At 45.7% G+C, this 14017-nt stretch overlaps 1 protein-coding gene across 1 annotated transcript in view; it reads right to left on the bottom strand.

Annotated features, from left to right (window-relative positions):
• Nucleotides 1–14017, bottom strand: part of LOC132581012 (E3 ubiquitin-protein ligase RNF213-like) — a 187598-nt gene that overhangs the window by 49118 nt on the left and 124463 nt on the right. The window contains exons 39-47 of the mRNA XM_060252031.1: nucleotides 13679–13897; nucleotides 10036–10217; nucleotides 8752–8872; nucleotides 4999–5099; nucleotides 4261–4443; nucleotides 3930–4102; nucleotides 3738–3846; nucleotides 3140–3251; nucleotides 2160–2370 (exon numbers count right to left, since the gene is read on the bottom strand). Coding sequence (XP_060108014.1) covers nucleotides 2160–2370; nucleotides 3140–3251; nucleotides 3738–3846; nucleotides 3930–4102; nucleotides 4261–4443; nucleotides 4999–5099; nucleotides 8752–8872; nucleotides 10036–10217; nucleotides 13679–13897 — 1411 coding nt within the window. The remainder of the gene's footprint in view (nucleotides 1–2159; nucleotides 2371–3139; nucleotides 3252–3737; nucleotides 3847–3929; nucleotides 4103–4260; nucleotides 4444–4998; nucleotides 5100–8751; nucleotides 8873–10035; nucleotides 10218–13678; nucleotides 13898–14017) is intronic.

The raw sequence follows: 14017 nt of genomic DNA on the forward strand, positions 1-14017 counted from the left end.
CACAGACTGAGGGCTATGTGTTTTGTCTACAAAACTATAGTTTTCACCAGAGAAATAATTACAACTCCTATGAGGCAGTGCAAGAATACAGAGACAGCAATGTATAGTGGTCAGTATCAGCCTATTTATATGGGAAGCCTAGGTTAAAATCCCCAGTCTACAATCCCCAATGCTGGGTGAACTTGATCTGAATACACACTCTCAGCCTAATCTACCTCACTGGCTTGTTATTCCTAATCTAAATAGTTCACATTGCTTTCCTAGTGAGAAAGTGGACCATGAAGGCATGAATTCAGAGAAAAAGTAGAGGCAAAACCCAGTTGCATGCAGGAGAGTCCCAGCATAACAAGTCAACAAAACACACACATAAACTTTCTCTATCTCTCTTGGGCCTGATAGGGGCCCTCTGGGGGCCTCATTCAGCCCCCAGGCTGCACATTCGACACCCCTGCTTTAAAGAATAAAATAAGAATAAAATGACAAAGCCTAAAAGGATTAAGAGACAGAACTGAGCAACATATGTTTATAATGTTTATGCTTACAATGAGCTAAGGTCAGAAACATTACAATACATGATAAGCCTAGAAGCTCCTATCTTGACAATGGCAAGAAAAGGAGGGGCACTACTCCTCCAGCTAGGAAAAATCTAGTCAGGAAAAACTATTGTGCTCTCACTCTGGAGGTGAAAGGCACCCCCTTGGTTCAAAGGAAGAAGATCAACTACAGAAAATATACTGTAGGTGTAGCTTTTGAAACTCATATGTGATCTGATTGATGGTCTTCTTACAGCTGTTAAAACTGCTACAGCATCCTTATGGAAATCCGACACCTTACCATCACTCACACTCTGGTTCACAAAAATTCATCATGGAGAAAATCACGGCTCAACTTCATATGTCCAAAATATATTCCAACTCCCAAGACCACATCTTTTGAAGAAAAATGGTTTTCTTTTCTGAAATACACTACTTCTCATTACCTCCTAACTCGGAATATAACTTATCTTCACTTTTTCTCACTTTAACTCTGTTATTCTAAACTCTCCTCTCTCTCTCTTTTTATTTGCTTACTTCTTTTTGCTGGGCTTGGGGTGGTGCAAGGTATTATTTTCAGCTCAACTGCCAATTACTTTAAGTTACAACATCATACTATTTTATGTATTGGCAGTATGGACTCTGTATACCTCAGAATACAACTTACCTTCACTTTCTCTCACTTTAACTCTTTGTTATTCTAAACTCTCCTCTCTTTCTCTTTTTATTTGCTTACTTCTTTTTGTTGGCCTTGGGGTGGTGCAAGGTATTATTTTCAATTCAGCTGTCAATTACTTTAGTTACAACATCATACTATTTTATGTATTGGCAGTATGGACTCTATATATCAGAGGTGTCAAACATCCAGCCTAGGGGCCATATCAGTCCCCCGGAGGGCTCCTATCAGGCCCGCAAGTAACTGGCTGTCATCAGCTTCCTTCTCCCTCTCTTGCTTGCTTCTGCATCACAACTTGCTTTGCAAGGCTTGCTCAATTGTACAGGAGCAACACAGCAAAGCTCCTCCCTTGGGGAGGAAGTAGGGGAAGGAGAGCTAGCTTTGTCAGGCTCTCTCAGTCGCACAGTAGAGCTCCTGAGCCAAGCCTCTCTTCCTTCTATTGGCTGAGGCTCAGCAAGCCAGTGAGGTGGATTAGACTGTGTGTGTTTGTCTGTGTCCTTTATAAAGTTCGTATCTCCCTGACCTGGCATTACATTTTATGACACATGACCGGCCCAACAAGGTCAAGATCCGGCCCTCATGGCAAATGAGTTCGTATATTATCCTTCCATATAGTGTTCTCTACAGTTATACCTAATCTACCTCAATGTCATATGCAATATCTATGCACAGTTGACTTTGCTTGTAAACTGTATCAATCTATTTGAGATTTCTTTAATTTTTTAAGGAAAAAGTTTTATGTACAACTTGGAATTTATCAATAAACTTATTTTAGTTGTTTTAAAAAGTGCAGCTTTTGGAGCAAGTTTTTACCTGAAGCACAAAAGACATAGGTTTCTTTCTTTTGCCCAGTACTCGACACTTAGCAAGAGTTGTATCAGCAAAAACTCTCTCATATGGTAGCTGTTTGGTACATTAGCACCTCATTGGTATACCATCATCCCACTTACTTGCTGTCCCATGGAGTCTGTACACCAGTTCTGCAGCCCTATCCAAGCACATCCGGATGCGAGCCACTCCCTGCAAATACTCAATAGAAATTTCCTGAGCGGTATCCTGACTGTTCCACTGGAAATAGCTTGCCAGGAAGCGTCCATCATCCCTCATTAAGGTTATCTTAATTTCCTCAGCAGACACTGCTGATTTCTCACACATGGAATCCTGAAAGGAGGACATTTAGATTGATTTTAGAATTGCCCAGTAAGGCTTCTAATTGGCCACTGGGAATCTGATTGGCTGTGAAGACTTTTAAAAATTTTGCTTTCGCAGCAGCAGCTATCAAAACACAAGGATCTTCACTATGTGACCGAAGGGAATCTGTGGCAGCTGTTTTGTGGCTGGCTTCATCTCCTGCAGCAGCCATTTTGTGGCTGTGCCCACCATGCTATGCCAGAATTCCAAAGATGCCTGCAGGTTCAAAAAGGTTGGGGACCCCTGACTTACAGTACTTGTAGCACAGTGAATGCTACATTCCTGACCTTGATAACTATGCAACAGCTTGATAACTATGTAATTATAATGCTGGAGAAAGGGTGGGTGGGAATCTGGCTGGATATTAAGGAGAAAGGCCTGTTTAGTTCACTTGCCTTAACCTTCTTTCCTGTTGCCTAAATGGTAAAACTGACTAGTCCAGATCAGAAGCAGCTTCTGTTCAGGTCCATCCTTTCCCTCCTGAAAAGCAACTGCCTGCATATGACTTGAGATTTTTCCCATATGAAAAAAAGAAAATGAAAGAGCCTGGGAGGTGTGATACAGGTGCAGATTGTTCAGAATTAAAATAAATGGTTTAAAATCATTTAAAGGAGAATAGCAGACTCCACATTTGGAAAAACAAATGAACAAAGGAAATGTTAAGACCATGAAGTCCATATGAGTCTCTGAGGGTTCCAGAATTACTTTATGACGTACCTTAGGGAATTATAAGTCTTACCTCAAGGCAGTTCACAAATAGGGTATAAAGTTCTGTTTTATCGTCTTCGTATAGGATCCAGTTTTCGGCTTGTGATAAATAATCTTGCATGTAGGCTTTCACGTCACTGAAACTAAGCAAACAAACACAAATCCTTTGTTCCTTAGTAATGGGGGGGGCCTCTATTGACATTAATTGTGCATTAAATAAAAATAAAAGAAGGGTGCATTAGTTAATGGGAACGGGGAAAGAACCAGCAAAGTTTCAGAAGTGATAGAGACAAAAGGCCAAACTATATGTGATGGTGTCCCACGGTCTGACCCATGGACACCCATGCTCATTAAAAGCCTACTGAGGCAATTTAAAAATGCTGTAAGGGTCCAATTCTGACCGGCTAGCAGCATGGTAGGGATGCTCTTGTCCCCCTTCCCCCCACACCTTTTCAAATGCTGGGAATAGAGGAAAGCAATAATTGAATCTAGAACATATTCAGGTTTTTATGCCAATAAAGGTGTGTTTGTGTATGAATGAATGAATCTAGAGCAAACATTAAGTGGCTACCTTTAAAGCAGGAGTATACGTTTACCAAGCTCACATATCCTAATCTGACGGTTCTCACCTGTATTTCAAAAGCAGCTTTAACACCACAGAACGGATTACAGGAGTTTTATCTACTACATCATCAAAAGGGGACAGAGATTTTGTGTGCACACTTGGCTTTCCGGAACCTAAAAGTATAATAAAACCCACTTTAGAGAAACTGTAAGGTCAATGTATTTGGGATAGAACTGAAAAGAGTATGCAATCATACCTCTCTGGCATCCTCTCAAAACCGCCTTATCATGAGCAAACAGCAACTTCAACAGCTCTTGAATCACAGCTTTTTCAGGAGGCTCATTGTCTTTGAAACACATTGTAGAAACCAGATCAATAAAAAAACTATTGCAAAACTTGCGAAATTTGGAGTATTTGGTGATGATGTCACTGCAGGAAAAATGGGTGAGAAATTACTTATCTAGCCAATTGTAGAATCTGCACCATAAGAAATACTTGTCCAACAGAGTGATGTAAAGTCATCAGAAGATAAAGTCTCAAAACTAATACCAAAGTTACAATCTGGTAGAGCAGAAATAAGGATTTACCTGAGCTTCTTGGACACAGTCAGTGTGTAGTCATTTGGCAGGCTGACTAGGCAGAATGGACACAACATCTGTGCTGGTACCAGCCACTGGTTGATGCAACTTTGACAAAACACGTGATCACAAGGAAGGCTGACTGGATCCTTAGGATCTCCCAAGCAAACTGGACAAGGCTTCAAACCATACCTGTAGATTCAAGAACTGAAGTCAATGTAAAATATATGTATTTGGATTTAGTAGGAATTTCCTTGCATGGAACAGTTAGTTACGGAAACATGTATTTAAGAATAGTATTCCTGAATTCCTGCCCCCACCCCCAAGTACCAGCAACCCTAGCAACATTGTTATTTTCCCAAGACAAAGAGAACCGGGTAATGTTTCTTCACCAAAATTTAGTAGATTAGGAATTTTTGTTCCAGAATGAATTCTCTGCAAGAGGAGGGACCAAACAATTCACCTCTGCTCTCCTTACAACAAAAGGAAGTCCCATGCTTGAACTTTCAGGTGAAACTGAAGAGTTTTAGGAGACAGCATGGATGTGATCATGTCCATGAGAGAAAATATTTCTAGAATATATATATTTTTAATCCTGTTTCTTAGGACATCACACTGTTTATAAGCCAACATTCTTTACAGCTTCATATACCTTACTAAACTACAAAATTTGGGTTCTAAGAACAAGGACAAATTAAGGCACATTTTTGCAAAATGAAAAAGCACTCATCCTGAAAATGTATTTACCTGCAACATGCAAAACTGACATCTTCCTTGCATTGGGACAGCACTTTCATCACAGCCATGAATGTTTTATGCATTTTAATGTCAGAATCCCACGGGAAACACTGAAAAGAACAATTCTGTCACTCTCTAGGCAAGGGAAAAGGCACTATTTTCAAATATCACCACATAACCATAACTATAAGGAAAACTGGAAAAGGACTGAACATGCTTAAGAAGGGCTGGAATGTTAAGGGCAGTTGATAGAGTGGGATAGAGTGCCTGGGCCGATCCCCGAATCGGTACCTAAACAGCCCGGGATCTTTTCGCGCTCGGCACCAGTGGGCATGAGCAGGCGTCCCAGTACGCATGCTCACTGGAGCCAGTGCAAGGATCCCGCCAGTTCCTTCCTGACCGCTGGAAGCCCCTACCATAGGGAGACCGTCAGCAATGGGGAAGGAGGGTGGGTAGTGTGAATGCGCAGATGACCACTCGAAGATCTACAGTTACAGGTAAGCAACCTGTCTATCTTCTTCGTGGTCTCTGTGCTTCACACTCATGGGAGATTAGCAAGCAAGACATACCTGGAGGCAGGAAGACGGTCAACCAGAAGAGACAGCTTGCAGCACCACAGCTCCCAAACGAGTCCTCTGCTGAGCATGCACATCCAACGCATAATGCTTCATGAAAGCATGAGGAGAGGACCAAGTGGCGGCCTTGCATACGTCCATCAAAGAAACACCCTTCAGGAACGCCACCAACGTCACCATCGCTCTAATAGAGTGTCCACGAATGGGTCCAGGCAACGGCTTCTTTGCCAGCAAGTATCGGAACCGGTTCTATGGCTTGTTTCTGCAAGAGGTTGCTCACTTCCTCTAGCAGAGGGGGGGGGGAAGGAGGTGTGGTAGCAATCACTGACTGAGTCAGAACCTGAACAAAGTCTATCTTGTAACCTTCTGCTATGATGGAGAGGACCCATCTGTCTGTGGAGATGGACTCCCAAGCCAGTAGATGATGATGGAGGTGGATGTGTGAAGGAGGAGGGACGGCAGAAAAGTCAAAGGGCCTGCTTTTGAGGGCGGGAGCCCTTGGACTTGTTGGTGGCTGCAGAGGCTGAGGCAAATCTGGACATTATTTCCCCTATAAGGAGACCTACTCTCCATCTGTGAAAAGCAAGGTCTCCAAGATTGGTCAGGGGAAAATTTCTGATAAGGCCTCTTGGGCCAAGATTTGTGCCACTGCTTAGGCTTGCCAGTCCTAGTAGACACAGGGATGCCAGGATTCCTTGAGGTTTTAATACTTTTGTCTATCTCCTGTAGGACACTATCAGTGGTGGAACTGAAAAGACCTTCACCCTCAAAAGGACGGTCCTCGACGTAGGCCCTGGTGTCAGGATGTAGAGCTGTAGACCGCAACCAAGAGTGACGGCACAGGGAGACGGCAGAAGTGAGGGTCTTGGCAGAGACATCCACCATATGTTTTGACGCAGCCAGCTGTTGTTTAGCCACGGCAAACCCCTCTCTTTGCAGCTTCTTCAGTGAAGCCCGCTTCTGCTCACTCATGGACAACATCAATGGCGTGAGATGTTCTCAAATCGAATACTGGTAGCGAGCCATACATGCAGCGTAGTTTGAGATTTTTACTCCCAAAGCTCCCGCTGAGTAGAATCGTCTGCCAGCATTGTCGATCTTCTTGCCCTCTTTATCAGGTGGGGAAGAGTGGTTCTTACGCGCCTTTGAAGACGAAGAAACCACCACCAAACTGGGTTTGGGGTGGGAGAACAAAAACTCAGCACCAGCCTCCTGAACGCGATACATGTGATCCAGGCGTCGTGTGGAAATTGGAGTGGATGCAGGCTTTGCCCAAGGCTCCTTCACTGCCTGCAATATAACTTTGGTCACTGGAAGGGCCACAGCCGTCGATGTGTCTCTCTGCATTATGTCGAATACAGTATCATCGATGACTGGCTGTGGTTGAACCACTCGAAGGGAGAGAGACTTTGCCATGCGCTTCACAAGGTCCCCATATGACTTGAGATCCTCCGAGGGGGATATGGGAAGGTCCTCAGCTATATGCGAATCTGGAGAAGGTTCTACTGCCCTGTCTGGATCATCGGTACCAACCTCAGAGTCCGATGTTGAAGACTCTCTTTTCATAGAGTGTTGAGATAACATCGGCATCGAAGCACGTTCAGGCGACCGGAGCGATACCGACAGATGAGCCTGCAGGTCCCCAGACCGCTCCCTGTGTCTCTCAGGTGGAATCGACACCGATGCCGAAGGTGCACGACGAATGCCGGAGTGATGCGAAACCCTCGAGTAGTGTGAGGCTTCCGACCGTTGGTCCCATTCCAGGAATTCAAGGAGATGGTACCATGGATATGCATGGATATGCATAAGGTCCATATGAGCAAGGCCACTGACGTTGGTCCCAGATTGGAGGTGGTGGGAAACGTCGCCTCATAGCACCCGACTCAAGATCTCTCTGTCCTGTAGTAGGCTTAAGTGGTGCTAAAGGTTCGCTCAGCGCCGAAGCCGATACGGAACCACTGTCGCTCCGACAACACGACCCCAACCTGGACGAATGAATCCGCTGAGTTAGGTCTATTTCCTGCTCCGATCCCGAAAAGTGGGTCGGCTGCGAGCCTCGTCTTCCCTATATCGAAGGACTTCGAGGACTGGGAGACGCCAGAATCTTCCGAGGTGACACCGACTCCATCGAAGCATCCCTAGCAGGGGAAGGAGTGAGGGAAAGTCTATCCTTCTTCCGCTTCTCCTTAGACTTAAGCTTCTTCGGGAGGGATGATCAGGTCCCTGAGTCGTCCCGACGTTTCTTGGCTGGCGTGAGCACTACTAACCTTTCAGAGGGTCGTTTCGTGGGTCGATCCCGCTCAGTCAGCATGCCCGTCTGTACCGGCAACGATGGATCGACCGATGTCGAAGCCATAGACTGGGTAGCGTCACCCATCGATACTGACGGGCCCACTGCCATTTTCGGCGGACGACGAGCCGATTCGACTAAGGCCGCCGATAGCCTTGCCGCCCAATTCTTTCGGGTTTGCCTCAAAAACCCGAAATGAGCAATGCAGCCACGAGTCGACATGGTGTCCCTCGCCCAGGCACAATAAGCAGAGGAAGAGACCGTCAGGGGGTGTGATCTTGCTACCACACTTCAGGCAACGTTTGAAGAACCCCCAACGTCTTTCCATAGGCATGGAACCTATGAGGGAAGAGGGAAAATAAAGCCCCGAGGGGCGAAGTCCAACACAAAGGGTTTTTTTGTTTTTTACCAACAACTACAATAACTAGGGGAAAACAAAAAACGGGCAAAAAAGGGAAAATCCAGAAGGATTACCAGGCACCGACCAGAGCAGTCCAGGAAAGATCCTTTCAACGCGGCGGTCAAGAAGGAACTGGCGGGATCCTCGCGCTGGCTCCGGTGAGCATGCATACTGGGATGCCTTCACATGCCCACTGGTGCCGAGCGTGAAAAAATCCCAGGCTTTTTAGGTACCGATTTGGGGATCGGTGCGGGCACTCTATCCCATGAGTGTGAAGCAGAGACCACGAAGAAGATCTGGATCAGTTTCCCAATATTTTGTTGCTCCCATGATTCTTCATGGACCCTCTATTTATTTATAATTAATATAGATTTCTTGGTATTTAGTTACCTTGGTCAGAGCAGACACAACACTTAAGGTTAACAGAGCAATCCTCAGCATGTTTCATATGGAAGAGTAAGCCCCAAGGACTTGCTAAACAAGAATAGGATTCTTACATTGACAAGATGTAAAGTGTATTTCTTTATCAGTTCTTGCATCTCTGGCATTGCTGTTTCAACTCCAAGATGGACATGTTCCACGAAGAGGGACACTGAGAAAACCCGATTCCATTGGCTCCTGTGTCAAAAGACAAAACACAGTGAGAACCTGTTTAATAAAAAGTGAGAAGCATGTGGTGAAATACCTTCCACCCCAAAGTTTAATACCAAAATTTACAGCACCACTGCTAATTGTTGAGGTTATACTATGTGCAAGAATAGAGGCTATAAACTGCTCCTTTCTGGCTAGCAGGAAGACAGTTGAAAATAAGTCAATATGAATCACCTCCCTAAAGCATTCAGAAATACAGATGACCTGGGCCACAGAAATACAGATGACCTGGGCCAGAGGTCAAAGTGGACCCTGAGGTGAGGACCTTCTGGCAGACAGGAAAAGCCCTTAAGGGGAGTCTGTTGGTGGGCAGTGAAAGGCAGAGAAATAAAGCTTTGTAATTTATTGAGTTGAGAGGGCATTCTGTATATCTTCAGGAGGAAAAAGGAATCCACCTCAATCCAGATCCCCAGGTCCTGAAATCAAGATAATGGATGAGCCAAAATGAATACAACCAGATCTAAAGAGCCTCTCTCTTATTAACATGACAGAGATAAGCGTTTAGACTTACAGAGAGTGGATACAAATTTATATCTATTTTAATTTTTTCTTGCTTATGCAGTGTGTGCTTTTAATTTTAAACTCCTTTTCATTTTAAACATAGTCAATCTGATCTCTATGAACTACATTAAGCCCAATTTGGTCTACATTTAACAGCACCTCCCCATTCATGCTTTTGTTAAGACCTACTCGCCAAAAGAGCTCCCACAAGATAGACTGGTCCACTTTGCAGCAATTTTGAGAGGCAGGGAGGATCAGAGAGAGAGAGATATGCAAAAGCGAAGAAAAGCTTTGTTGGGAATTAGCAGCTGAAGACCCAGAGTAGATGAGTAACATCCTTATCTTGTGCATCAAAACAAGTACCAAAACAGAGTTCGCAATTCCATTCAGTTTATCTACCACAACTCCTAACTTGTGGTACATATAGGTAAGTCATGCAAAATGCTATACAAAAGTCACTATAAAAGACAAAGGGCTTCCCTGGTTTGAGGAGGATACAACTGACTCAGCCTCACTGCAATCAATGTAAGGGCTGGTGCTTGGCAAGGAGGGAAACACTGATGCAGATCCACCCCCACACAAATAGCATTCCTAAACTCTGAAATCCTTACTTGGCCTCTATGACCTACCTGAGTCGCTGAAGCAATTGGTAGCATAGACTGGAATTGCTTTTAAAGTCATTTGCTGCACAAACAAGTTCAACTGGCGTTTGAAGATTCTTCACCTGCTGCAGCCATATCTTTGGGTTGCATTTCAACAGCTTTCCTTCTAGCATTTCAGTGCAGGCTAAGGCAGCTAGCACATCCAATACCTAGGTAGTCATGAATGGACAAGGTTTCACTACTAACACAATTATTTCACTTACTAACAATAAGGAAACTGATCTGTATCATACAATGGTTAGGACTGAACTTTAGATTAAAGATATTCTACTTTATTTCTGAAACTGAACAATCTCTAGAGGCTTATTCTAATGTAAGCTTCCATGAGCTAAAGCCCATTTCAAGTCCATCAGTCAGCAAACACAGGAGGTAAGGGTAGTGCCATGGTTCAGCAGAGTACAGCACCTAGATCACAGATGCAATCCCTGCAAACACCTAGAAGATCAGGTACTAGATGATGTGAAAGACTCCAACTAGAGACCCTGGAGAGCCACTGCCACTATCAGTACACATAACTGACTGACACAAATACCTCTTGCCTTTCATAGCATTTTAACTTCCATTTTGTAGTGTTCATTCCACTGAAGTGCCACTTCCTGAATCAAGCAGACAAAAGTGTATGTTTCAAATATATAACCTTTCCGAAGCCACAAGACTCCTTGCTGCTCCCACCTTTGTTATTCTAATTTCCACACTTAGAATTGTCACATAAGGTCAACATGTACACAACAAGAGATTTACAAGTGTGCAGTGTCAGCCATGCAAGTGATGAGGTACATGAGAGCAAAGTTCTCTGTGTTTTTCAACAAGATGGCAAGCATAAAGAGAAGCAATAGTTCTCAAAACTTTAGGCTGTGGCCCAAACAGTTGGTTCATAACTCTAGCAAGTATGTTAAGATGCTGAAACTCCTGAGCTGAGGGTGGATGTTCCAGGCTCTCCTCCTCACAGCCATGCAAAAAGAAGAAGAGAGCTGAACTGCTGTTTATTTTCCTTAATCCTTACACTCTTTCTAAGGGTATGGCCCACTTCTATGTGCCAGCAGTGCAGAAGGCAATGGGCATGCCCTATGTGTCAAACCTTCCCTTCCTGGGTAAGGTCATAGAGCGGGCGGTGGCGACTCAGCTGCAGGGATTCCTGGAGGACACTTCCGCACTGGATCCATTCCAGTCCGGCTTTCAGCCAGGTCACGGGATGGAGACAGTTCTGGTCGCCCTCATGGATGATCTTATGCGACATCTGGATCAGGGCGGCTCTGCAGTGCTGCTGTTATTAGATCTGTCAGCCGCTTTTGACACGGTTGACCACCAGCTACTGACTGACCGCCTCACCGATGTGGGGATACAGGGATCTGCCTTGCAGTGGCTGACTTCCTTTCTCCAAGATCGGGGACAAAGGGTGGTGATAGGGGAGGAAGCATCCCAGAGGCACTCCCTTAGTTGCGGGCTGCCGCAGGGAGCGGTCCTATCCCCAATGTTATTTAATATCTATATGCGCCCCCTTGCCCAGATTGTCAGGAGGTATGGACTGGGTTGCCATCAATATGTGGATGACACCCAGCTCTACCTAATGATGGGTGGCCAGTCTGACTGTACCCTGGAAAATCTAGACCTGGCATTACAAGCCGTGGCCTCCTGGCTCAGACTGAGTCGGCTGAAATTGAATCCGACGAAGACGGAGGTTCTCTACCTGGGTCGGGGCGGTCCGGGGAGAAAGATCCAGCTGCCGGCCCTTGACGGGGTGCCACTAATACCGGTCCCCAAGGTCAAGAGCTTAGGCGTGCTCCTTGAGTCCTCCCTTACAATGGAGGCTCAGGCGGCAGCCACTGTTAGATCTGCCTTTTTCCATCTTCGGCAAGCACGGCAGCTGGCCCCTTACCTGGACCGCAGCGACCTAGCGACGGTAATCCATGCTACGGTCACCTCAAGAATAGATCACTGTAATGCTCTCTACATGGGGCTACCCCTGACGCTAACCCGGAGACTACAACTAGTGCAGAACGCTGCGGCACGGCTGTTAATGGGGCTACAACGACGGGAGCACATTCGGCCAGTGCTGAGAGAGCTGCACTGGTTGCCTGTTGTGTTCCGAGTTCGTTTCAAGGTGTTGGTATTAACCTTTAAAGCCCTTTATGGTCAGAGACCTGCCTATCTACGGGACCGCCTTTCCCCATATATCCCCCAGAGAGCACTGCGATCAGGGACAAAAAATCTGCTGTCTGCCCCTGGCCCAAAAGAAACCAGGCTATGCGCAACAAGATCTAGGGCCTTCTCGGTGGCAGCACCAGAACTCTGGAACACCCTCCCAGAAGCTATAAGGGCCCTGCGGGATTTGTCGGCGTTCCGCAGGGCCTGTAAGACCGAACTGTTTAGACAGGCTTTTCTGGTTGACTGAAAATGGGCTGCCACCGGACATCCTATAGAAGCTGGTGGTCATAGTCAGAACCCAATACCGCCAGACTGGATTGAGATAGCGTAATAGTTTTAAACTGATAAATGTATTATGGTTTTATATGTTTTATGGAATTGATTGTTCTATGATACTGTAAGCCACCCTGAGTCCGCTTGCGGAGAGGGCGGGATATAAATGCAAAGTAATAAATAAATAAATAAATAAATAAATAAATAAATAAATAAATAAATAAATAAATAAATAAATAAATAAATAAATAAATGTCTACCTCCTGAACCTGCAAGGCTACCACCATGCAGAACCTACAGTGACAAGTCCACAAAAATTTAGAAATTGGTTTAATTTCTGTCACGCCCGATGGGTCCCACCACGCCCTACTGTGGCCGCTGCTCTCCTGGTGACCTGGCTCGGGCCTGAGCCCGTCTTGGCGTCCCAGAGGTCTCAGAATGCGGGAGGACAGAGCAGGGTTACTTCACCCGTTCTTGCTCGTGCCCTCCCGGCTGTGCTTGGGCTCCTTTCTCTCTCTCTCAGCTGCCCTACTGCAGCAGCAGCCTGCTTCCTCCCTGACCACTCAGCCTCTGGCCTTTTATTCTTCCCCCGGGCCCCTCCCATCCTCCCAGGTCCCACCCCTGGTTAGCTCCGCCCCAGCTTATAAGCGAGGACGCTGTGGAAGGACTTCCTGGGGTATGTTCTCCATGGGGCGGCCAAGGGGGTTGGGATGCTGGCACTGTGTTTGGGCGTGGTGGTACCAACCGCCACGGCTCAAAGCTCCTGACTTCCTGGCCCCCTCTGTAGGGCGTCGTTCCAGCCTTTCCCGCTCCGCGGCCACAGCCACTGCTCTGCCACTTCTCCTGAGCCTGGGGACAGGCCCTCTGGCTCCGTGCACCGGCGGGTGTGTCGGACGGACCATGCCGGGCGGTCGGGAGGTATGTTGGGGCCCCGGGGTGTGTGGGAGGGGCTCCCGTTGGAGTCCCATCTCAGCCGAGACAGGACATTTCTAAAAGGTTAAGAGTCACTGCTATAAGGAGTGCAACAGATGCCTATTTTATTACAATATATGACTTCCAACATCACCTCTTGAATGGATTAGCACTTCCCCTAATTCTTAAGTTTACACAAAACGAGTAGAACCATTAGAACAGAGAATAATGCATTATGCAGTAAGATTAATAGTTACAGTACACCAAGTATCAACAGTACCATTTGGTGACATGGAATGCTGCCTTCTCTCCCAGCATGGCCAGTTAGAGCATTGACTACATCGGGGCACACAGCAAGAATCCTAGAGAAGTTCTGCAGCCGACTCCTAAACTCACAGTAACCAAGGTGGATCCAGGGGAGGGGCAGCACGTTCTGTTCTGCACTGGAAGAGGCTGCCTTCATTTCTTCAATACATGACAAGAGAGCTATATGCAGAAACTGGAAATTTAAATACAAGTCTAATTCAAATATAAGTAATTCGTTTTAATAATCACATGCCCAAATGTAAAATTAAATTCTAAAAAATGCCTTTAAATCTAATTAAAATAGCAATCAATC

Source organism: Heteronotia binoei, chromosome 13 (assembly GCF_032191835.1).
Source record: "Heteronotia binoei isolate CCM8104 ecotype False Entrance Well chromosome 13, APGP_CSIRO_Hbin_v1, whole genome shotgun sequence".
NCBI classification, from domain to species: Eukaryota; Metazoa; Chordata; class Lepidosauria; order Squamata; family Gekkonidae; genus Heteronotia; species Heteronotia binoei.